This window comes from Ursus americanus, chromosome 4 (assembly GCF_024610735.1).
Source record: "Ursus americanus isolate L20-20 chromosome 4, mUrsAme1.1.p, whole genome shotgun sequence".
Taxonomy (NCBI): domain Eukaryota; kingdom Metazoa; phylum Chordata; class Mammalia; order Carnivora; family Ursidae; genus Ursus; species Ursus americanus.
In genome coordinates, this window is record NC_142130.1 from 53,081,060 (window position 1) to 53,106,271 (window position 25,212).

Genomic DNA, 25,212 nt, shown 5'->3' on the forward strand with positions numbered 1-25,212 from the left:
CCTCCTCCACTTTAAATAAACAAACAAACAAACAAACAAGATCCCATTTTCTTCCCCCATTAGCTTATTTGTGTATCGTTTTAACTATTATTCCATAGTTTGCCTGGACGGGACACTGAAGTTCTTGGCAGTGTCTTCTACTTCATGGGCATCTACTCCATAAGCTATAGAACTGTGTACAGATACATATAATCCCACTCGAAAGATGTAGAAACAGACAAAAGAGAAATAGTCTTAACAACTCCCACACCAATGGTACTTACCATTACACAATCAGGCTTCACGTTGACCACATTCCCTCAAATATCCTAGTACCCTCTGAAAACCCTTTATGGGTTATCAAACTCAACACCCAAATAACAAATAATCCAGTCAAGAAATGGGAAGAAGACATGAACAGACATTTCTCCAAAGACGACATCCAAATGGCCATCAGACACATGAAAAAAATGCTGTACATCACCCGGCATCAGGGAAATACAAATCAAAACCACAATGAGATACCACCTCACACTAGTCAGAATGGCTGAAATTAACAACACAGGAAACAACAGATGTTGGCGAGGATGTGGAGAAAGGGGTACCCTCCTACACTGTTGGTGGGAACGCGAGCTGGTGCAGCCACTCTGGAAAACAGTATGGAGGTTCCTCAAAAAGTTGAAAGTAGAGCTACCCTACGACCCAGCACTTGCACTACTGGGTATTTACTCCAAAGATACAAATGTAGTGATCCGAAGGGGCTCCTGCATCCCAATGTTCATAGCAGCAATGTCCAGATATCAATAGACAGATGAATGGATAAAGAAAATGTGATATACACACACACACTGGAATACTACTCAGGCATCAAAAAAATGAAATCTTGCCATTTGCAACAACATGGATGGAACTAAAGGGTATTATGCTAAGTGAAATAAGTCAGAGAAAAAAAAATCATCATATGATCTCACTCATATGTGGAATTTAAAAAACAAAAGATCATAGGGGAAGAGGAAAAAATAAAACAAGATGAAATCAGAGAGGGAGATAAACTATAAGAGACTTTTTTAAAAAAAGATTTTATTTGACAGAGAGAAAGAGAACAAGTAGGCAGAGTGGTGGGTGGAAGGAGAGGGAGATGCAGGAAAAAGCCCAACATGGGGCTCAATCCCAGGACCCTCGGGTCATGACCTGAGCTGAAGGCAGATGCTTAACTGACTGAGCCACCCAGGTGCCCCAGCATAAGAGACTCTTAATCATAAGAAACTGAGGGTTGCTGGAGGGGGGTAGTTGAGGGGATGGAGTAACTGGGTGATGGACATTAAGGAAGGCACGTGATGTAATGAGCACTAGGTAGAAGACTGATGAATCACTGACCTCTACCTCTGAAACTAATAATACATTATGTTAACTAATCAAATTTAATTTAAAAAAAAAAAAGAAAAGAAAAGCATCTATGGATTTTCTGTCATCATCTGCTACTTACCTAAATTCTGGCTGGCAGTTTTTCTTAGAAACTTTAAAAGTTACCCTACATATATTTGTCAATTTCCCCCTCTTCAACACCTACCATTCTCCCCGGTCATCTGGATGCTTCCATCTCCCATCACTGCTGCAACCACTGCACTCCTTAGCCATGTCTCCGATGTTACTTCCAACTCATTACTGCTAATTAAAAAACATACCATTCTAAGCTTTTATAAACTCATTCATGGAGCATGCTACCTATATCTTGCTTTCCTAGCTCCCGTGCTTGCCCGATTACCCTTTTTATCTTACACCCATTACTTCGATTATTTAAAACTGCCCTTCATCTTGAAACTCCCTGGTTTTCTAATGGCTCCCTGTCTGTAGCAAAGAAACCACAAGAGGAATGAAAGTAACTTTGTATAGGACAAGAGATTGCACTTAGAATTCTCCATTTCAACATGGCGGCACTACCAGCATACCTTATTAAAAGATGGCAAGGCCATATGTTAAACTAGAATTTATATAAAAATTTGAGGGAAAAAAAAAAAGTTGGCACCAAATAGCAGCTGCTTTGTCTTAAGTTACTCCTATCAGAGAAAGCAAGGGCTCTGGTAAAAGTGATGATTCCCAATTTTCTTCTTTAGGGCATCACATAACCAATGCCTGCCATAGTATTTAAATGGGACAGAATGAGAATACGTTGTTTTTCTTTTTTTTTAAGTAGTGCTTTTAAAAAAGAGATTTCATTATTTACTTCACAGAGAGCGAGAACACAAGCAGGGGGAGTGGAAGAGGGAGAGGGAGAAGCAGATTCCCCACTGAGCAGGGAGCCTGATGTGGGACTCGATCCCAGGTCCCCAGGATCATGACCTGAGCCGAAGGCAGATGCTTAACTGACTGAGTCACCCAGGCACTCCAAGAAGAAACATGTTTAAAAGCTGGGAAAGTGACATTTTTTCTCCTCAAAGTGATCCTCTGAGAGTATAACTACACTGAAATCCTGTTTTGAAAAATTTGCTTGTATGGTTATATATGTATGAATGTTTATACACAGACTAAGTTAATATCCACACACAGCATTACAATAGTGTCATTAGAATATTTGGGGGGGTATATTATCTATTATAATTATGGTGAAGAGGCACCTTGTGACTCTCTGAGTTACACCACTGCTCACACCATATTTTTAATAAACTTTTTTAAAGAGCAGTTTTAGGTTCATAGCAAAATTGAGCAGAAAAGTAGAGTTCCCATATATTCTGTCTCCACAGAGACACGTTTTCATTCTCAATCTGCATCTTCAGTAGAACACCTGGCTGGCTCCATCACACAGCAGACAACTCTTGATCTGGGGGTTAAGTTGGAACCCCATGCTGGGTGTACAGATTACTTAAAAATAACATCTTTAAATAAAAAAAAATTGCATCTTCAGGGGCGCTGGGGAGGTTCAGTCAGTTAAGCGTCTGCCTCTTGATTTCGGCTCAGGTCATGATCTCAGGGTCATGATACTGAGCCCTGTGTCAGGCTCCATGTTAGGTGCTCCATGCTTAAGATTCTCTCTCTCCCTCTTACGTTCTTTCAATGTCACTTTGCTACTCTCAGGAGTTCCATATCACCAAGGATTTGTCATGCAGCTGAATCAGGGATTCCCAAAATTTGTCTTCACTGTTAATGGTGGGCACCTTGGTACGCTGCTCTTCCCTGCAGCAGCCATAGCTTCTCCTCCTCAAAGATCTGAAATTTGGCCTCTGGGTCCCTCCTCTAAGATGTTAAATCTTTCCCTTGTTCACTTACTCCCTGAGCCCTAAGGTGGCAGACTGTCCCAGCAGTTGCTACATCACCTACACCTCAGAGTTCTCACATTAACTATCTTTATGCAGATCTTCCTTCACTTGAAATGGTGTTACATCCCCATAAATCCACTGGAATTGGAAAAAATGTTAAGTCAAAAATGTGTTTAATACAGTTACCCTACTAAACACCATAGCTTAGCTTGGCCTTATAGGTGCTCACACCACCAACAGCCTACAGTTGGGCAAAACCATCTAACGCAAGTCTACTGTATAATAAAGTGTCTAATATCTCATGTAATTTATTGAGTACTGCACTGAAAGCAAAAAACAGAATGGCTGTATGTGTACAGAATAGTTTAAAGTGTATCGGTTGTTTACCCTTGTGATTGAAAGGCTACCTGGGAACTAGCTGCGTACTGCCAGCCCAGGAAAACATAAAAATTCAAAATTCAACGTATGGTTTCTACTGAACGTGTACCTTTTTTTTTTTTTTTTTTTTAAAGCAATCTCTATGCCCAACGTGGGGCTCGGACTCACGACCCTGAGATGAGTCACATGCTCTTCTGACTGAGCCAGACATGTGCCCTAAACGAGTATCACAATGAACCATCATGAAGTTGAAAAGTTATAAGTCAAACAATTGGTAAGGTGCGGACTGTCTGTATTAGTTTTCCCTTGTTGATATAATCCTGAAAAAGCCTTTGACAAAATTCAACACCCATCCCTGACAAAAAGCACTTCAGAAAATAGGAATTGAAAGATATTTTTAACATGATAAGATATGTTTAGTCCTAAAGCCAGCATCTTACTTAATGGTAAAACACTAGAGACATTTCCACTGAGAACAAGAATAAGGCAAGGGTGCCTGTTATTTCTCTTTTTAGTACTGTACTACTAGCGGTATTAAGCAATACAGTTAGACAAGAAAAATGAATTAGAGGCACAAAAATTGGTAAAGAAGTAAAACCAACTCTATTTGCAGGTGATATAATAATACACCTGAAAAATCCTAGAGAAACAATGATAAAACTCAATAAAAGATTTCAGTAAGATAGCAAGACACAGAATATACAGAAATTGCCTTCATATCCTAAAACAATCAGCAGACAATGGTACAGAAAACCCCATTTCAGTAACAACAAAGATTAAATACTTAGGACTAAGCTTACAAGAAATATGCAAAACCTGTATGACAAAAAATTTAAAACACCCCTGAAAGACACAAAAGCAAAGTGCTCTTGATTATGATGGCTTATTATCATAAAGATATCAGTTAACTAAAATTAGATCCTGATCTCACAAATGCACAAGAATATACCCCACATTAGTAGGAATCTACTTAAATTTAAAAAATGAAAGAATACAAAAGCACAAGAAAAACATGGGTAAATTCATCTCTAATATCAGTATAGAGAAAGGCTTTCTAAATATTAACATAAAATTGAGAGGCAATAAAAAATTAACAGAGTTTACCACATAAAAAAATGAAAGCTTTCTGCATTGCAAAAAAACCCACCAAAATCAAAGCCCAAAGACAATTAACTGGGAAAACTATAATACATCAAAGATAAAGAGTCTGTATATAAGGAATTCTTAAAATTTGAGAAAGGACCAAAAACCCATAGTAAAATGGAAATTACATGAACAGACTATTCATAAAGACATTCAGATGACCCTTAAATATAGAAGATACCCTACCTCATTCGTAGCTAGAGATGTAAATTAAAACTGATCTGAAATACCATTTTTTTACCTATCAGATGTGGCGAAAATTAAAAAGCATGACCTAAACATCCTGTTGGCAAGGCTGTGAAAAGAGGCATGCACTCTCATACATTCCTGGTGGAAAAACAAACTTGGTACAACCCTTTTGGAGGAGAATCTGGCAAAATCTAACAAAAGTACATATACACTTATATTTGGACTCAGCAATCCTATTTCTGGGAATTTACCTGAAGGGGAGATACATCACAACGATATGAAAATACACATGCACAAGGTCATTCAATTACAGCATTGTAATGGCAAAATACTGGAAATGTCCTAAATGCCCACACATAGAAGAGTAATTGCGTAAACTATAGTATATTCACACTATATAGCTGTTAAAAATGTTTTTGGACTAAGATCTCCATAAACTGGTAGTTTCCAGGGTATCCTGCGAAGTAGGAAAACCACCACTGAAATATGAGAGAGTTAACTACAACATGCTACGTATCATGTAAGGAAAAAAGGGAAATAATAACCAATCATCTATTTATTCAAAGGAGACACAGGAAGGATGAAACAGAAATCAGAAATAGATTACCTACTGGGGATAGGTGCAAACAGGATAGAAAGGCTAGGAGAAAGAGAATGAGCTAGAAAGGACAGGAAGGAGTGACACTTTTTGTATAGTTCTTTTAGAACTATGCTAATATTTTACATACAACCCCCCCCCATAAGTTAACAAAGAATGGGCAGCATTCATTATGAAATACAAACAAGTTAAATGAGTAGCATAACCATACTGTAAAGGTGAACAAAGAACCCACATAATTACTTTGCAAAACAATATTTTGATTATGCACTGTAAGACTAAAAAAAAGCAACTATACACATATACAAATAGGTTGGTAGGCTGTTTTTTCATTGGTAGATGTATGGTTAGTAATTCTGAATGTACTTTATATATGTTCTAAAATTGGGCAAATAAAAGTGAACATATTACAGATAGTCAAAGTCAGATTTCTTACTGTTGGATAAAAGTTTCAAATATAGGAAAACTAGAATGAACTCTGGTGTTGGTCTGGTATTGGAAGTATCAATATGAATTAATGGAGATACACACACATACAGTATACACATACATACACACATTCATACTTACCGATCTAGAAATCGATATAAGATGTGTATATTACACACATTTTCTAGTCTGTTAAGCAGGCTAGAAGCAATGATACCTCAACCTCAGTACCAATGAGTGCATCTAGTACTGATTTTGATTTCTAAAGACCATTATCTCTATAAGAAACCATGGACATTTAAAGAAATCACTAATTCCAGGACTGGAGAAGAGAAAATACAAGATGGGTCCAGTATATCTTTTGGTACAGGAAATTAAGGAAGTATTAAAAGGATGGAGACATAAAAAAGACACGAGGGTCAACTGGAAGGAGTTTGCATGGGCAAATCTGGGACATTCTGAGTTACAAAATAAATAATGGTAGTAACGGGTTGTAACCTAAAGAATAACATAAGGATACACGGGCCCATTATCAATAAAATAAATAAATAATGAATGGCGGAAAAAAAACTTCCTCATAGCAGAATTTCAACTACTAAAAGTGGAAGAAATGTTGGAAATAGCAAACCATCACTTGGCAAATACTACACTAACAACTGTTTCAGGAAAGAACCTTGGGGGAAGAAAAAAGAACCATGAACACCTGCAACAGTATGAGAAACAGGGTACTTACAGTCCTAAGAATTTCCCCACAATATACTTACTAATTACAAAGAAAACAGTAATTTGACAATGGAGAAATCTGGCAGACACCACCTTAAGCAAGTGATCAATATTAACATTACTAGCAACAGAACAAATTAACATCACGCACTTGCTGCTACGCTGAGGACATACAGTTCTGTGCTACTCTTACCAAAAATTCATAAACTGAATTTAATCATGAGGAAACAGTAGGCAAACCCCCAACTGAGGATCTTTTACAAATAATTGCCCTATCCTTTTTAAGAAGTCTAAGGTCATGAAAGACAAACACTGAAGTGTCCCAGATTAAAGCACTGAACAGACAGATGACAACTGCACCATGTGTGATAACAAAATGATCTTTGACCAGCAAGACATTAGAGGAGCAAATGGTGAAATGTGAAAAGAAGTCTGTAGAACAACAGTACAAGGTAATATATTAAAGTATTTGTTAATTCCCTGATTTTGACAACTGTCCCGTAGTTAAATTTAAGATGTTAACATTTGGAGAACATGGAAATACCTTGTAATAGTTTCACAATGTTTTGTTAAGTCTGAAATTTTTTCAAAATGAAGTTTAAAATTCAAAAGAAGTACCTTCACTTGACCAGGAAAGTAACTTCCCTCCACACTAAGTCAAGCTAACCTTGATTACTAGAGCTAAGGAACAACATCTGAAAACCCACAGCCTTCATTTGTAATTATTCAAACTGGAATGAATCTTAATTCTAAAATGTAGTTCAATTTTTTATTTGCTAGGACCTCACCTACCGGGCAGAAGCCGTATAAACATTTCGAACATATGACATGGAGCCAATGGATGGTGGACACTCTGTATACCTTCTAACACTTAGGGATTTTCAAAGATATGCCTTGGCAGGATTTTGTACAGCACAGAACAGAAAACACTAGCAGTAAAGGAGAGAGAGGATTTGGATTAAAGTATTTTCCAACCCCAGATATTATAATGCTATAGAACTATGTGCTAAGTTAGATAGACTCCAATAAACACTAATTTTAAATTTCCCATTACTGTGGCCAACAATCTGGACAAGAGCAACAATCACAACATCTGGCTCTTCTTTTTTGTTAAAAAACAAAAAACAAAAACCCAGCAACAATTATGTAGAATAGAAAATAAGAACACTACTGAGTTTGACAAATTTATTGGTATTTTAGTAAAGACATTCATCTCAGTCATTTCTCTCCCATCTTGACCTTAGGTTAATATTTCATTTGAGTCAAGAAAAGAATATGTAGGAGAGGGATGTTATTTTAACATAAACAGTAAAATGGACAAAAGTGGAAAGTTTGCCTACATTAAAGCAAGTTAAATTCATGTATCTTGATATAATTAAATCATGTAAGAACTAATAGTTCTATATACATTTCCATTGTTTTACTTGGGGCTTACTCTAAACTTAAATGCAAATGAACAAAATGTTAGGAATATATACAGGCTGCTTCTCTGGAGTTATTACCTATTAAAAGAGCTCAGCGAGTAGTTACCACCAATAGTCTGAAGCTGCCTCCAAATTAAACATTGCAAGAGTATTCAAAGAAATAATTATACTGTGTGTCTTTTATCTGTGACTATGTTTTTAAAGATGTGTTTAACTGTCACATTAAAAAATAATTCATATACAAAAATTTTAAAAAAACCCTACAATACATAGATCTAACAACATATATGTGGTCAAAGAATCCATAAAATATGTTTAAAGATGCATTTTCTTTCTTTTTATCTTCAGTACCTAAAATGTGCTTTTGAGAGGCCACTGGTTAATATGTATACACTTCAAATAAACCATATTACTGTACTAAACTAAGAATTCTTGCATTAAGTTCAAATCAAATTCGCCTTCACAAGCTAGTAACTTAAAATAAGCTTTAACAAAGTTACAGAAAGTGCATCTTTCTCATTTTCATCTTCATATCTTCATACAATGTTGCTTTTTTGGTGTTTCTACCTTTTAAAAAATAAAAACAGCCAAATATTTAAGTATTATGTACATTTAAATTTTGGGTGGTGGTTTGTATTTTAAAAGAAACAGCTTCCTTATTATTTGCCTCAGGATCTGGTGGAAATGCTTACAGGAACTAGCTAATAACAAAAACCAAGAGAAGCACATTCAAAATACTGATTTACTTTGGTAGCAAATGGTCTTTGAAGACTAATGAAGGTAGACAAGACCCGTTAAAGTCAAGTGGGCTATTTCAAATACTCAACAATTTACATAAAATTAAAAAAAATTTTTTTAAAGAGCTAAGCATCTGTACCAACTGATAGCAATGCAATATCTAGTTTATGATGACTTTAAACAAAACAAATGCCCATTAGGAAAAAAAAAGCTGTATTTTAATTTTATCTAATGTACTTTCAGTCAATAATAGTCCAGTAACATTTTCCTCCCAATACAATACTCCCTTCTCTATAAGGCTGTTCCTGGGAGCCAGACACTTTAAGTTAATAAGGGAGTTAAGAGTAATTGCTTGCAGTTTAATAGACAGTAACTTTTTGCGTTCCTCTTAATGTGCTAATAGTTGTGTCTAAAAAAATATGCAATTCTTAGAAAGGTACCATTTCTGATTTTTTATTATCTGTAACCTTTGGAAACTAATCACATGAAACTACAAAATTAGCAAATGTCTTGAAATCTGTATATAAAACATAAATTACCTCTAATTTCAAACTCTCATTTATTTGTGTACCACTCAATCTTAAAAAAAAAAAAAAAGTCGGCTCCAAAGATAGTCTTATACCATTCTTAAAAAAGGAAACTGTTCCTTTTAACTTTACACCCACCCCACACCCCAATTTCAAAACACATCATTTAATTGTCTTGGTCATGGACATTTCCAAGATGAGATTTTATATTTCGCTCCCATAGCTTCTGGTTATCAGAAAAACCATGCTTTCCTTTATTGAAGGAGTTTGGTCCTGCTGATGTTGGTGTATCCCTGTGTTAAAAGATAGGAAATTTATTTAAAAGTTACATAAAGCCTTTTGGGCCATGTTTTTAAGTCATTCAAAACATTGTTTAGTATCTATTATGAACAGGGGCTGAGTATCACAAGCCCCTAGAGAGTTTTTTTTAAAATACCTTTCTATAAGACCCAGTTCTAAAATTTCAGATTCAGTAGGTCTGAGGAGGGACCAGCATGTTCAACAAACACCTAAGGTGATTCTGACATATGGCTAAGGGTGGCAACCACGACAGTTTGTAAAACTGTTGCTTGAAACCTTTTAATAGGGTCATGAAATCAACTGATGGCTTGCCATCAGCATCCATAAAAAATGAAATAGAAGAAAAATATGAAGATGTATTACACATAGAAAGGCTCAGTGTCACTGTGGATTTGTGTCATGGATTTGTTTCAATTTCACATCTTTTACATATTTTTAAATACATAAACAAACAAACTGGGTGTTTAAACTGGGTTACAAGGTCTGATGTATTTCTTACTTTAGGTCCCAGTATGAAAGGAAAGCAGGTGGACAGTCACTGGGACTGTTCCTATTTGAATCCTAGACTCCAAGTCTGATATGGATGCTTGCATATGGACTTAGTTAGTTCTCTGGGAGTTTATAATTTGGTAGAAATGGGGTAAAACTGCGGGCTGATTTAAATCCGAACTTTCTTACTAGCCTCTAAGTTAACTATTTATGTATACAAAGATAGGAAAATGGGCATTATGTTAACTTCATACTAATGTTATTTCCATGACAACAGGAACAATGGAGGAAAATTAAAAATTAAAATACTTATCTTATTTTGGTATTTGGCATCTTAATTACCAAGGAAAAAAGGACAGGTACAACCAAGATTAAATGATGAGAATAATAGGACAGGTGAATGAGTGAAAGCCTTTTCTTTTTTATACTGAAAAAACTTATATTTTAAATCAGAAACATTTCTCATAGCTATCTGAAGAAATACAGATTACATCTATCTAAAAAGAAATATCCTTAAAATTATTATTTTTTCATAAGGTACTCAATTTCTTTTACCAAGAAAGAAAGATCACTGATAGCTCATAAAACAAAACTGTTTCACCCAAATATGCAAGAAAAGCCCAAACACTAAAGATCATTTTGAAAGATCATTCTCTATAATTTTTATTAAAAAATATTTATACCTTCCAATATTCTTCATCCTCATCTTTGCTTCTGGAGGCATTTCCTCTGGCTCACTCTGGAGGGGGAAAAAAAAAAAAAAACAGATGATGTGTTACAGGTTTATTAAATTCACTTGATTACTAATACAAAATTTTTTATCTAAGTCTTCTAGCATTTTCAATACAATAAATTTTGGTAAACGGAGAAAAGTATTTATCTTAACTACATTTTAAAAAGAAACACATAGATCTTCAAGTGTGCTGACTTTGCATAAAAAAAAAATCTGGTAAAAACCTGACATTCTAGAACCCAAACCATTTGTTTACTATGCAGTACACATTGTGGTAAGTGCTTTAATATGCACTCTCTTTTAAAACCCTAACAATCCTCATGGCACCCGGGTAGCTCAGTTGGTTAGGCATCCATCTGACTCTTGGTTTCAGTTTGGGTTGTGATCTCAGGGTGGGAGAATCAAGCCCTGAGCTGGGTTCCATGCTTGGGGGGGGAGGGTCAGCTTGGGGAGTCTCTTCCTCTGCCCCTCCCCTGACTTGTGCACTCGAACTCAGGTGGGCTTCTCTCAAATAAATAAAGCTTTAAAAGAAAAACAAAAAAACCCCTAACACTCCTACTAGGTAAGTATAATTATCATCATTTGCATTTTAAAGGTGAGGTAAACAAGGTTAATTTGTCCAAAGTTACAAAGCTAATAAACAGCAGAACAGCTGGATGCTCCAAAGCAAAGATTCTTAACAACTTGATGGTTGATGGTATTGCTCCTTCTAAAAGTCTCCTTTACTAAAAAGGTATCTTTAAAGTTCACTCTTTCCATACTTCTAAAGATGTTAAAAAGATACATGATAAGTTAAATTCCTTTTAGATCTGTTTTTATGTATGAATGCTGCTGGTAAGCTTTTTATTTTTAAGTAGGCTCCACGACTGACATGGGGCTTTAACTCACGCTGAAATCAAGAATCACATGCATGGTCTACCAACTGAGCCAGCCAGGAGCCCCTAAATATTCTTTTTTAAAAAAGCACCCTTAAGATCTAGCCTATTAGGAGTTTCTCCTGGTCAAATCGGGAGACAATTTGAGCATTACTGCCTATTGAGTAAAGAATCCATGAGCCTACACTTATATAAATAAGGGAAAGCTCTTCCTTGCAGGAAGAGACAATAAATATAAAAGAGATAAAACAATGAGAAAAATCACCATTTGGCAAACATTCATAATAACTGATCCTGGCAAGAATCATTAATGGATGCTAACACTCATGGGAGCATTTAAAAAATCATATTTTCATGTGTTCTTTTTTTAATTAAGGATTTTAAGTAATCTCTACACCCCCGTTGGAGCTCAAACTTACAACCCCGAGATCAAGAGTCACATGTTCTACTGACTAAGCCAGCCAGGCACCCCATAAATTTTAATTTTTTATTTTATTTTTTTATTTTTAGTAGGCTCCACACCCAACACGGAGCTTGAACTCACAATCCTGAGATCAAGAGTCATGTGCTCTACCAACTGAGCCAGCCAGGCACCCCCATGTATTCTTAAAGCATATCCCCACAAATAAATTTTAATTACAAAAGGTAAAACAGTAATTTGAAAAGTACAGAAATCTGGCAGACATCACTTTAACCAAATGATCAAAGTTAACACTGTCAGTAATGGGACATATTGACAACATGTGCTCCCTGATATGATACATTAAGAACTTGGCATCGCCTCTGTGGTATTCCTGCCAAAGTAAGTAATATGAATCTAATCATGAGCAAACATCACACAAATTCAATCTAAGGGATATTTTACAAAATAACTGGCCTGAACTCTTCAAAAATGTTAATGCCATAAAACAGAAAGACCCAAGAATTGTCCAAATTAAAGGAGACTAAGGAGGTAACAACTAAAAATGTATTTTTAAATTTCAAAATTAAATGGATGCCCTCATTGTCCAACATACTTTAGGCTCAGATACATATCCAAGGTTACTTAACTATGTTCTGCAGAAAAAGGAAAAACCAGACGATGATTTCAGATGCACACATTCTTTTATCTAAGAGATGAGTTAAAGTTTATATCCTTTACCATCAACTTGGTAATTTCTCCATTTGCAAAACAGGAATAACTACATCACACAATTCACAGGAATATATGGAAGATAAAATAAAGTTATGTGAATAGATATCCAAATTGTTAGGCGTTCAAAGTAAGCCAGTACTATCAGGTAGGAGCTTACCATTTCTAGCCTCTCTACTTTGGCACATGCTGTTCCTTTCTTCCCTGACTGTCCTTCCCTCACACATTCTGTACATATCAAAAAACTACCTAATCTCTTAAGAATATCAGAGATGACAGAAAACATTAAATATTATTAAATTAGTACTTTCCAAACTTTGAGGGGGTGAAATACTTTTTTCCTCAATAAAATCGTATTTTGGTCCCTAAGTATCGAACAGATTAAAGAACAGCTACAAGTGAAAAGGGGGCAGGAGACCTGAGCCCTGCTTGTTAGGGATCACCTAACACCACAGTAGCTCCTGAGACACTTCCACAGAAATCCAGAACTCTGAGAAGTAGTTTAAAAATATATGATTTAAACTGAGCCTTCATTTTACAGCTGAAAAACTAAGGCTCCAAAAAGGTAAAGTGACTTAGGTAAAAAGGTAAAGTCACAGGCTTTCTACTGGTTAGTAACTAGACAAGACAGGAAAAGAATCCAAGTCCTCCCACTGCCGGTCTTTCTATGCTGCTGCATCTAGTTACTTGGCCTCTCTTCCTCCCCCGAATTTCCACACCACTTTATGTCTTTGGATACTTTTGATTTTTATTTTGTACTATTTTATGCCCTGCTAGGCTCAATTCCTAGAGGAACATGTTTAATTTATCTTCGTTATCTCACTGTGCCTAGCATATAGAAATCACTCCAATGTGTACCATGAGTAAGTCCAAAGAATACAGTGATAACCACAGTAATTCTTTACCTTTGATTTGGTCTCCAATCATTCCATATTCATCCTTGCCCAAACTTCTCTACAGAAATCTCCAGTCCAGTCAAATGCAGCTGCCAAGTATTTATTACTCTTATAACTCTTAGCTTATAAAAGTATTCCTTGGTTTGTCAAAATGCTGCCTTAATGTTTTGGTATCCAACTCATATTTCTTCTCTGTATATTCTTCCCAAACACTTCAGCCCACAGTATGCTCCTATGAATGTATAATTTTTAACCATATTGCTTTTGGGAGCAATTACTCATGTCCCGTTAACACCTGTTATACAATGGGGTCACATTTTAAGTGGGGGATAGTTTCTAAAGAGACAGACCAAAGAAAAAAATCAGTCAAAATGATGCTTAAAATTCAGTACCATATGTTATTCATAAGCATAAGAGAGGGACACTGTGAGATGCATGAGGAAACTAAGACTGCCTAAGAGAACAGCAGATAAGCAACTCATGCTCACTCTGGACACATGCTTAGTGAACAGACTTCTAGCAGAATCACCTGTGCTATTTGCTATTCTTCATGGGAATACAGAAGAAAGCATTACAGCTGCCTTTTTGAAGTTGAATGCATGTACAATGTCTCATCACTGAAGACTACAACTATAAAATTATTAAAGACAGCATTAAATTTTTCTTTTTTTGGACCCTACATATTTCCTAGCACATATGTGTATTATTACTGTTCATAATAAGCATTTGTTTATTTGATTCCTTTTTTTTTTTTTTAAAGTAGGCTCCAGGCCCAGCGTGGGGCTCAAACTCACGACTGTGAGATCAAGACCTGAGCTGAGATCAAGAGTCAGACACTTAACCAACTGAGCCACCCAAAAGCCCCTGCGGATTCGATTCTTAAGTTCATAGCTCCCAAAGGCAATTATTTTAAATAATCCTACAACCAAATAAAATAGAAATATTCAGATTTTGCAGGTATCACAAAATTTAAAAAAAGCCACAAAACAAACAAAAAAACTATTCAGAATTACAAAGAAAATTCACTAGTACCATTAATACAACCTACAATCTGCCACTAACATCTTCCTTAAAGAACTAACTGGTTAAAGTAAAATAAAACTAGGTGTTGACTTACATCTTCATCTTCATTAAAAGCTGCTGCTACTGAAAGGGTTTTTGGAGCAAGCGTTGGAACAGTTTCTTTAGGCTTCTGAAGAAGAAACACATTAAAAAGTATCACATATAAGGTTAAAAAAAAGTATCACATAATGTTTATACAGGCTTACCTAATGACACAAATAACTTAGCTTCAAAGACTTGATTTTATGTTTTCATAGAAACATACAGTAAGGAACTCAGAACAAACTTAAAAGAAATCTATTTTCTCTTTTTAAAAATGTGGTTATCAATGGGTAGCTTTAATTTTATTAATTATATGTCCATTTGTTTTCATCCTGTAAAACATTTCTAGTCAGGATATATAGTATCATTTAGCTAAGGGGTACCTGGAAAATGCAAAAAAATTAGTAGTACGTTCCCACAGTAACGAAAAATGAAGTGCAGTGTGCCTTGAGAACATAAGACACCAAGACTCATCTCTCTACTGGCTAGCTTTCTGCCCTGTAGCCTATAAACATGCTTCTCTTCTAACTAACCTAAGTTTCTGAGGTCAGTTGTCCTCACTATCTTCGTCCTCTCACCATCCATTTTGTCTTCAACCCACTGCAATCTGGCTTCCTCCCTCATTCCCCCATGGCTCCTCACTCACCTAGAATCGGGTGACCTTGGTTCTACAGGGTCACCAATGACCAGTGTGCCGCTTTTAACTCTAATCACCAGCTACTTTTTGAAACACTCCTACCTTGACTTTTCTGACAATGTTTTTTAGAGGCTATTCTAATTCTCTGATCTTTTGTTCCCTTTGTTTCCTCCTGTTCCCCCCCTTAAATGAGACACACCCAAGATTCTGTCCTTAGGGATCTTTCCTTTCCTTCTCTGTACTTCCCTAGTCAACTCCATTCACTCCCATACTTTTAACTACCAAATCCTATGTCTGCCCCAAACAGGATGTCATATGCCTACTGGATAACTCCACTTAAGAGCCCAAACGGGTACTTTAGTTTCACAGTGTTCTAAGTACCCAAGCCAAAAAACCTTTTCCTCAACTTGCAATCTATTGTAAAGTCTTATGCTTAAATCTCTAATCACCTACATCTCCCTCTGCATTCCCATCAACTACCAACACCTAAGGATTCTTAGCATTACCTGCCTCAACTGCTGTTAGAAATACCTCGCCCCACCTTCAGTGTTTCTTCCCTCTAATCCTCTATAATGGTACCAGAGTGATATTTCTAAAATGCAAATCTGTTTAAGAGTTAGGGTTACATACGACAGTTCCATAGCTCTGCTAGAACCGAAAGAATAAAACCAAACTATATTATGTAAGTCCTTTATGATTCCGTTCTATGCTCTCATTTGAGGGACTTTCTATGCCTACATTTGCATACCACTATCCAACTACAAACAATTTCCGGAATGGCTTCACATCTAAACTGCTTTTGCACAAAATTCTTTTTATCTGAGATGCCCTTTGCCTCCTGTCTACAGTTAAGGCCAACTCAAACATCACCTCATCTGTGAAATCTTCTCTGATCTACAGAAACAAAATGAACCACCCTTTCTTTTATAACACACTTTTTATACATATTTGCTTTTGAAGGAAAAAAAATGTTAATTTGGAGATTATGCATAAAGACTCTAGAAATATCCTTTAATCTTAAAGATATCAGGTGTTTGATGTTATACATACAACATATGACACAAGTGCCTGTTGATCAACTACCTTTTCACATCATATAATCAAAAGCAATAGTTTCAACTATTTTTTGTATCTTAAAACTCACTTCCCAAGATGACTGTGTTTATACAAAAGTTCACTTTGTAAGAACAGGCTTTTGCTTCCCAAAGATTAAAAAGTTTTACTGAACAGGCTATTTCAAACAAAACCCTCCCATCTAAAATGATCAGCAATTACTTAATCATGTCAATGATTTAGAAAAAGTAGGGATTTGGATATCTAATTTAGGGGTGTGCTGACCACAGTAAAATCTATTATCAAGAGTAACATCCGGGGCGCCTGGGTGGCACAGTCGTTAAGCATCTGCCTTCGGCTCAGGCGTGATCCCGGCATTCTGGGATTGAGCCCCACATCAGGCTCCTCCGCTATGAGCCTGCTTCTTCCTCTCCCACTACCCCTGCTTGTGTTCCCTCTCTCGCTGGCTGTCTCTCTCTGTCAAATAAATAAATAAAATCTTAAAAAAAAAAAAAAAGAGTAACATCTATATGGAAGTGTACGTGAGAATACATGTTTAATGACGGTCAAAAAACCCCACAAATACTTATGCAGTTGGTCTATGCAACTTAAAAAAAAAAAAGATTGAACAGAAAGAATCAGCTCATATAGGAAGAAAAATCATGAAGTAATCAAGTTACAAGCTGAATGTCTTTTGTTCATAATGAATTTTTTTAAGGAAGAAAGAAAAAGGGAAAACAACATAGGGTAGGAGTAGGGGTTCTGAGAAATGGTAGCTCTTTTAAAACTAGAAGTGTAACTCAAACTGACTCCAGCAGGAACCTGACCCATATCATATTTTTAAGATCTCTGAATGAACACCTAACGCAAAAATAAAGCTATATCCATCTGGCAAATGAGGAACAGATACGAATAAACAACCCAAAAGCAATAATCCTAATAATTTTAGGATTATTCTCCTCACAGAGAGTGTAACTATTTTCTAAAGCTAACAGTAATACACTACTTAACATTTTTTTCTTAAAGACCTATGTGGTTGAAACATAAGAAATTATCACTTTTCTAGGTCAGAAATAGTCAAATCTAGCAACTTCATATGTTTCAATATAATATTTCAAAACTTTCCAGATACTCCATGGTTAGTAATTGTTAATTCAAGGTTTATATTTAAAACAAGGGCTCAAAAGTTGATCTGTCATAGGATATATAAGGCTCAATGTCCATTTGTAGCTCCAAAGTAATCAAGAAGCTCTTATCAAGTAATACCACACTAGTACTGATTTCTAGAGATATTATTTTTAATATTACCGGAATTGAAAGATAAGAAAAATAAACCGAAATTCTTTCTGAAAATATTTTTCAGAGGTTTTTGCTCAACTTGGAAAAACTCTAAGCTGTTACTTTATAAATCACACATTCCTTATAACAGTTGCTCCTCCTATTTCAAACCTTTTAAAAAAAAGTTTTCGAGTTAGTTTATCCACACCATTCTTGAATGCAGAGCTAATAACTTAAATACTTACATGTAAGTTCACGCACTAATGTACCTTTTTAGACTCAATTTACCATAACCCCCTAAAAGCAGATTCCTGAAATAAATTCTTAAGTCCCATTATGAACATCATACAGATAAAATAACGACTCACACTTGATCCAAGTTTGATGGATATGGCTGAGGCTTTCTTTGTCGTCTGACTACCTATGGCAAATCCAAACTTGGAGATCTTTGTAGGCTTTGTTGGGAGGTCTGCAGCTTCTTCTTCAGCTGATCGCTTCTCAGCGCTGCGACTGGAACTTTCCCCTCCATTACTGGAAGAAACAGTCTTAGTTTTCACAGGTTTTTCTGCTTCTTCTTCAGGTCCTGGTGAAGTCGAAACAACTTACCAAGATGAGCTATTTTTACTGAGCAGATTGATGGGAGCAGCAACCTCAAAAAGCATCGTTATAAGGAAGATACCTCTGCAGTTGTCACCTACTGACCCAACAGTCTCTTCCACTGTTTGTTAGAGTATACAGCAGGAACTGAGATTGTGTGGCAGTAGAAGAGGCTCCCATGAATTAACTAGCATAAAATACAGAGCAATTTAAAATTATAAACATAGAGTTCACAAAAATCTAAGACCCTTCAACTAAACACTATTATAAATAAAGTTATAATAATCTAATCATTTGTGGGATTTTGCTTTTTAGAAATTAAGGTCTGTAAGCTTTTCTACACAAACTAGTTTGTGAGCAATTGGTCACATCACAGGATAATACATTTAATTAATAAATTCTGACATTCTTCAATTACATCAATTATACTACTAGTTATACAAAGTACCTAGTTATGAATGGCCTATTATTACCAGAACTACAATGTTAATACAGCCTGGAATTAGTTTCTTGAGTGATGTGTTCCTCATCTACCTCTCATTAGAGCTGAAAAGGAAACTGAAGGAAGACATCAGGTCATTCCCTCCTATGTAATTTAATTCTACTCTGAAAGCTTGATTATTGCCTATTTTAACAATCAGACTTAGGTTTACACACTACTTTCTCTCATGAAAGAAAGATGAGCTAATTATAATTTCAAATAGAATCCACACATATGTAAATTTGGAATGCAAGATGGCTTTCAGTAATTTTGCTTGTATTTGTATTAGTCAATGACAAAATAAGTTTGCATCTTGAGTATCTTTGGTCCTTTACACTAGAAGACTTTTTAAGAACGTATTGAATGGTAAGACACAAGAAGTCTGGTCAATTAAAAATTTTATTTTCTCTCCCCAATCACCCAACAGAATGTTTTCTGCTACACTAAACGGTTTATTTACGAAAAGAAGATGCTCTAAGTGATAGCCCTGACAACAGTTAACAGGACAAAGAACTAGAACGGGGGAAAAGAGGAAAATCAAACACGAATAGATGGACAAGCAACAGATTAAAAAATCCAGAGCCTATAGCTCTCAATCTGTATAACTTTGGAATGATGTGGTCTCTAGATTAATAAGCACTTTGAACAGAACATTTGATTTTGTTTAGAGGAAAGATAACAGGAACTCTTTATTCCCTTTGGACAGGGGGTGAAAGCTGTAATAACTTTGTAGGGGAGGAATTAAGGAGGATTAGGTTTTGAGATTTCCTCAGGAGACAGAGATAGCACTGGAATGGTTGCTGGAGGTGCCATTTACTTATTCAGATATGAAATTACAAAAGCACCTGAAGAATATAAGATCAATATTTAATAGCTGAAATACAGAAATCAATTTAGAATTTCTAGGGGCACCTGGGTGGCTCAGCCAGTTAAGCATCTGCCTTCAGCTCAGGTCATGATCTCAGGGTCCTGGGATCAAGCACTGCATTGGGCTCCCAGCTCAGCAGGGAGTCTGTTTCTCCCTCTCCCTCTCTCCCCCTACCCCCATGCTCTCTCTCTCTCAAATAAATAAAATCTTTTAAAAAATTAATTTAGAATTAGGGGCGCCTGGGTGGTGCAGTCGTTAAGCATCTGCCTTCGGCTCAGGGCGTGATCCCAGCCTTACGGGATCGAGCCCCACATCACGCTCCTCCGCTATGAGCCTGCTTCTTCCTCTCCCACTCCCCCTGCTTGTGTTCCCTCTCTCGCTGGCTGTCTCTATCTCTGTCAAATAAATACATAAATAAATCTTTTAAAAAAATTAATTTAGAATTTAAAAAACCCAGAATTATGCCAACATTAGTTTTTTCAAAGTCTAAGTTTAGAACCAAAAGCATTATTCTAAATTTTATTCTGCATTCTATTTATAGTTTTAATCAAGTATGAGTTTTACTGTAGAACCCAAGCAATGATAACTATTTCTTTGTGACTAAAATTGAAAACACAGTCTCTATATATGGGAACATAAAGAAACATAGAAAACGCACTGGGTTTACATAAAGAAACAATCTATACACTAAGGCACAGGGCTTGTGCAAACACAAACTCTGAAAAACATCAAAACAAACGGCATAAAAAACATTTAGTCTTGACTGCAGTATACTCTGTCTGCTCTTTGAACTATGACCCAAGAGCTACACATAAATAGTCGAGATTTCCAGTTCTTTAAAAAAAAAAAACCTATCTTTTATTAATTCTAGGTCTCCTTTTACCCAGAAAATAATTCTAGAACAAAGAATCAAGAAAAACTAAAGCATAAGTATAAAACAAAGTGAAAAACATAAATCTTACTATAATATTAATACCATTAAGTGTGACAAATGGCTGAACTAGTATGTGATAATATATGGAACACAATACTATCTGTCCAATCCCATGATGCTATAGGGAGAATTTCTAGAAACTGCTGTAGAAAAGGTAGCATGAACAGGGGAGCTGGGAAAACTACCACTAGTTAAGTAACTCGCAGCAATTCAATTTTATTCACATTTGCTTTCTTGTCACCTTAAGTGGCACTCTATTAAGACTACCCACATCTCAGGTCCACACTGGAGATGAAACATATTATGTCTAGCAGGTCATTTCTAAACATGACTGATTCCAGGGACGCCTGGGTGACACAGTCGGTTAAGTGTTTGCCTTCAGCTCAGGTCATGATCCCAGGTCCTGGGATTGAGTCCTGCACTGGGCTCCCTGCCTACTTCTCCCTCTGCCTGCCCCTCCCCATTTGTGCGCTCGCACACGTGCTCTCTCTCTCTCTGACAAATAAATAAAATCTTTAAAAAAAAATAATTAAAAAAAAAAAAACAACTGATCGAGATCCAGCAAATTATTTCTGGACATAATAAATAACTGTCTCGCTAGATCAATTCTTAAGAAGTTTGTTGTGGTTTTTGTTTTGTTTTAGCAACTAAACTCAACAGCTTTAGAAAATATCCACTCTCAGTGAAGAGATGGGGGAAAAGAAGTGAAGGAAGAAGGTGGGTGTACTATTAGTACTCATTACTTAGCCTTAAATGGCTCAATGTGTCACATGGATTGGAGCTTTTATTTTCTCTTTAGGTAATCCTCCTCTAACAATTATGTAGTAAAATACACCAAACATTCAGGAAATAAAGCAAATGGAATAAGCAATGAAAATGGACAAGTGTAACAGCCAAATTTATGTTATTATCAATGTGACTATTATTGAGGAGTCTACAAGTCTATATATAGTTCATTAGAATAGAAAACTATTTCAACCTAATGTGAACTTTGAAATGTATTAAATATAAACATTAATTTCTAGATCCATTAAGTGTTTCTCTTTAAATACAACATGTACTACACTTTAGCATTTGGGGCTTTTAATCAAGAACTGCTGTTTTCAATTTATTTAATGGGATCTTTGTATTTTGGACCATGGAAAACAAAATTTTTAGATGACCATGGATTAGCAATGTGAAAATTTTTAGGAACATAACTTATATTTTAAAGAATGAATTTAATATGTGATCAGTTTTCTAAAAATAAGAAAATAACAATTCACAGCCAAACATGCATAAAATTATATAAAAGTACTAGATTATTTATCAAGGAATATTTTTAAAAAGGGGATTTTTATCTAGTTTGCATTCATTCTGAGCTCACAAAGTGTGTAGTTAATGTGAAATCAAATTACACGTGGTACTAGCATTTTTTTTTTTCTTTTCCATCGAGTAGCTGGAGAGGAAAGGTGGGCCTTGGAGGACAAAGTTACCTTACTTTGAAAAAAAAAAAAAGTACCTAATAAGAAAGTTTAAATCCATAAGGGTATATCCTTCTGACCCATTTGTATTTTGGTAGCTTCATCTGAAAAAAGGGAACACAGCTACCTCTCCAAAAGGACTGGTGTGCAGCTTAAATGAGAACATATTCAAGACCCTCCTAGTGGTTGGCATAATAAATGTCAATTTCATTAAAATAGTTCTTAGCTTAAACCAGCACAAGATGGCCATGATTATGATATGGACAGCTTTTTTTCCCTAAGATTTATATTTCAAACAGCTACAAAAATTTAGCCAAAGGGAGAATAAAAATCTGCTCAAAGCCTTATCCTTAGCATTATCCTCCTCTTTAAGGTGAGAGCAAGTTGAAATAAGTAGCTTCTCTTACTGATATAAATTCATTCATAACTACTTATAAAAAATTACACCTCCAACTTACTGGACTGTTCAATAGGAGCTAAAAATCAGCTAGGTAAGCCCCTAAGATAAACTTAAATGTGTTTCAAAATAGTGCCAACTTGACACAAAATTAGCAATTCAGCAAATACACAGTATTAAATGTTTTAGCTATGATTTCTCTGTAAAAACTCATTGAAAATATCTGACATTCAAAAATGGTTTATATGCAACAGCATATTTTCTTGTTAAGGCAGGTATATCCAAGGCAAATTATGACAAAGTTATTAAGGGATAGTACTTACTCTAAATCACCAACAAGGATACCATAAATGTTGATATCAATCATCCGAGTTAATTTTGTACCACCACCCCACATACAAAAACACGCTACAATAGAAACATCAACATTCATACTACAGAGTTAATTATCCCCAACTGAAAGGATGGTGGATAAATCACACAGTCCAGTTATGCTGAAATTTAAGGTACATTTTGGCAACACATTAAACACATGTTTAATACTCTCAAGACGCTTAAGAAGCTATTCTACAAAGTTAAAAGTCTAAAAGCCAGTTAAGATTCTTTAGGTTACAGATCTTTGGTTTTCTTCAAACTACTAATTTTTTATGTCATTTTACTCAATAATTTCCAAGATGATTTTTGAGGGGAAAAAAACATCCCTAATGAGATAGTACTATATGGCTTAAATTGCTGTTTAAGTAACTGAACATTACGTTTTTCTCAGTTTTTGTTTCCAGGGCAATTCACATTAAACGTCATGTAAAGTCCTAATAACTGCCTTCATATGCTATTAATCTTCTATATTTTCTCAAACTAAATACTTTCAGGGTTAAGATTTGAGGGAGTCAGAACAGAGAGTAATACTTAAAACGTTCCAAAGGTATTATGATCACCTCGCACGTGTTAAGTTACTTGCCTTGTTGCGACAAAGGGGGCCGGGAGAGATGCTTCTTTCCCTTCATGCACAAGGCCCAAATTTACAGGGGTGGAGGATACAGAATGAAGATAGCTGTAACCTGAGTTAGCATCGTAACAAAATACAGGAAAAGTCACACTAGCCTATTAAGCCACCTAAATATGTCATGCAGTTAGCCGGCAAGAGCCTAACTCAGAAAAAGCAGACACTTCAAAGGCAATCAAACCCTAACCCTAGACTCCGCAGCTTAAACCAGCGGGCAGGCGAAGGTATTCTTTCCCTCCATCTCGACCCATCCCGTTACAGGGTCAATATTCGGCTTGAAAATAAAAGGCCGGGGTTGTCCACCTCCTCGGCGAAAAGGGAGAAGCAAACTAACTCCTAGGTGTAACTTAGAGGCCAGCACCGTCGGAAACTCGGCCTACGGCCAGTTCCTGCAGCCACTGCTCGGTGACTCCCACTGTGTGTGTGCGCGTGTGTGTTTTGTGTGAAGTACGTCTCCGGTGTGACGGTAGCGGCTCCTGCACTGCCGCTCCTGGTCCCACCCAGGGTTCGGTCCCCCTTTCTGATACCCATCTCCCTTCTCCTCGGAAGCAGGGCCTCCGGGGGAGCCAGCAGGTGACGGACAGTGGCCCGCTCTCCCCCGGCAAGGAGGCCGGGATCCCAGAGGGCCGCGCCGGGCGTGCCCGCGTCTCGTCTGGGCCCAGCACCTGGCCGGGTGAGCGCCAGATCCGCCCATTCTCGCCCCCATCCTACTCCCCCCACCCCGGGGAGCTCAAAGAAAAGCCCAGAGCATCCCACGCAGCCCGCAACGCTGGGGTTGTGTTCACCTCCGGTGGCTCCAGCTCGCTGCGGTTTCTCAGGCTTCTCCTCTCCCGCCTTCCCGTCCGCCATTTTCCCCGCCGCGGCCTCCCCTGCAGCCACGCCAAGGACGTCACGGCCCCGCCCAGCAACCATTGAGTTTCGGAGCTTGCCTGCAAAGCTGCAGCCTAGAGCGGCTCTGGAAAGTGAAAAGAGGCCGTTTGGAAAACGGAAGTGAATGTGACATCATCTGCAGTCGCCTCTGAACGAAGGGCGGGGAGGGTTGTGCTGCGTGTCTATGGAGGACTGGTTAGGGATTTGATTAGAGCTTGCTTAGGTTTTCATGGTCCAGAGAAGTGGGGGAGATATGGGAGCATCACTCTGCAAACGGTGAATCTTGTAAGGTTTCTGCAGACCAGGGTGTGACTACAGCTGAAGGGAGCGGGCTCTGTTCATTCTGTGATCACCTGTGCATGCTTGCTTTTTTTTTTTTTGAAAGCGGGCGTGGGGGAGAGGGCAGTTGGGGACTCCTGGCTGGCTCAGAAGAGCGTGGGACTGAACTCGGGGTCCTGAGTTCCGGCCCCATGTTGAGTGTAGAGATTACTTACATAAATAAAACTTAAAAAAAAAAAAAAAAAGCGTCCTTAAATCAAAACACAGTATTTATGGAGCGCCCTCTAGTGTCAAACACTATCTCATTTAATCCCTACAACAGCCCAATGCGGAATTATCTTCTTTTTAATTAGCTATGAGAATTGAGGCCAAAGAGTAATTTGTCTAAGGTCACGTAGCCAAATGGTAAAACTACTTCTTCTGTAGGTCGTAATCGTCATA

General features: G+C 36.8%; 1 protein-coding gene across 3 annotated transcripts; it reads right to left on the reverse strand.

Moving 5' to 3' along the window:
• Positions 1-7,864: 7,864 nt before the first annotated feature.
• Positions 7,865-24,538, reverse strand: PCNP (PEST proteolytic signal containing nuclear protein). 3 transcript variants are annotated; one of them, XM_045785309.2, is made up of 6 exons: positions 24,408-24,498; positions 23,578-23,677; positions 18,248-18,410; positions 14,925-14,999; positions 10,855-10,910; positions 7,865-9,675 (listed from the first exon to the last, which is right to left on the reverse strand). In XM_045785309.2, the coding sequence occupies exons 1-6, from the start codon at positions 24,469-24,471 to the stop codon at positions 9,549-9,551; spliced, it is 585 nt and encodes a 194-aa protein (XP_045641265.2). In that variant the 5' UTR covers positions 24,472-24,498; the 3' UTR covers positions 7,865-9,548. The 3 variants fall into 3 exon arrangements, with proteins under 3 accessions (XP_045641265.2, XP_045641266.1, XP_045641267.1); XM_045785310.2 differs by lacking the exon at positions 23,578-23,677 and having other exon boundaries at positions 18,248-18,462; positions 24,408-24,538; XM_045785311.2 differs by lacking the exons at positions 23,578-23,677; positions 24,408-24,498 and adding an exon at positions 18,486-18,564.
• Positions 24,539-25,212: the final 674 nt, after the last annotated feature.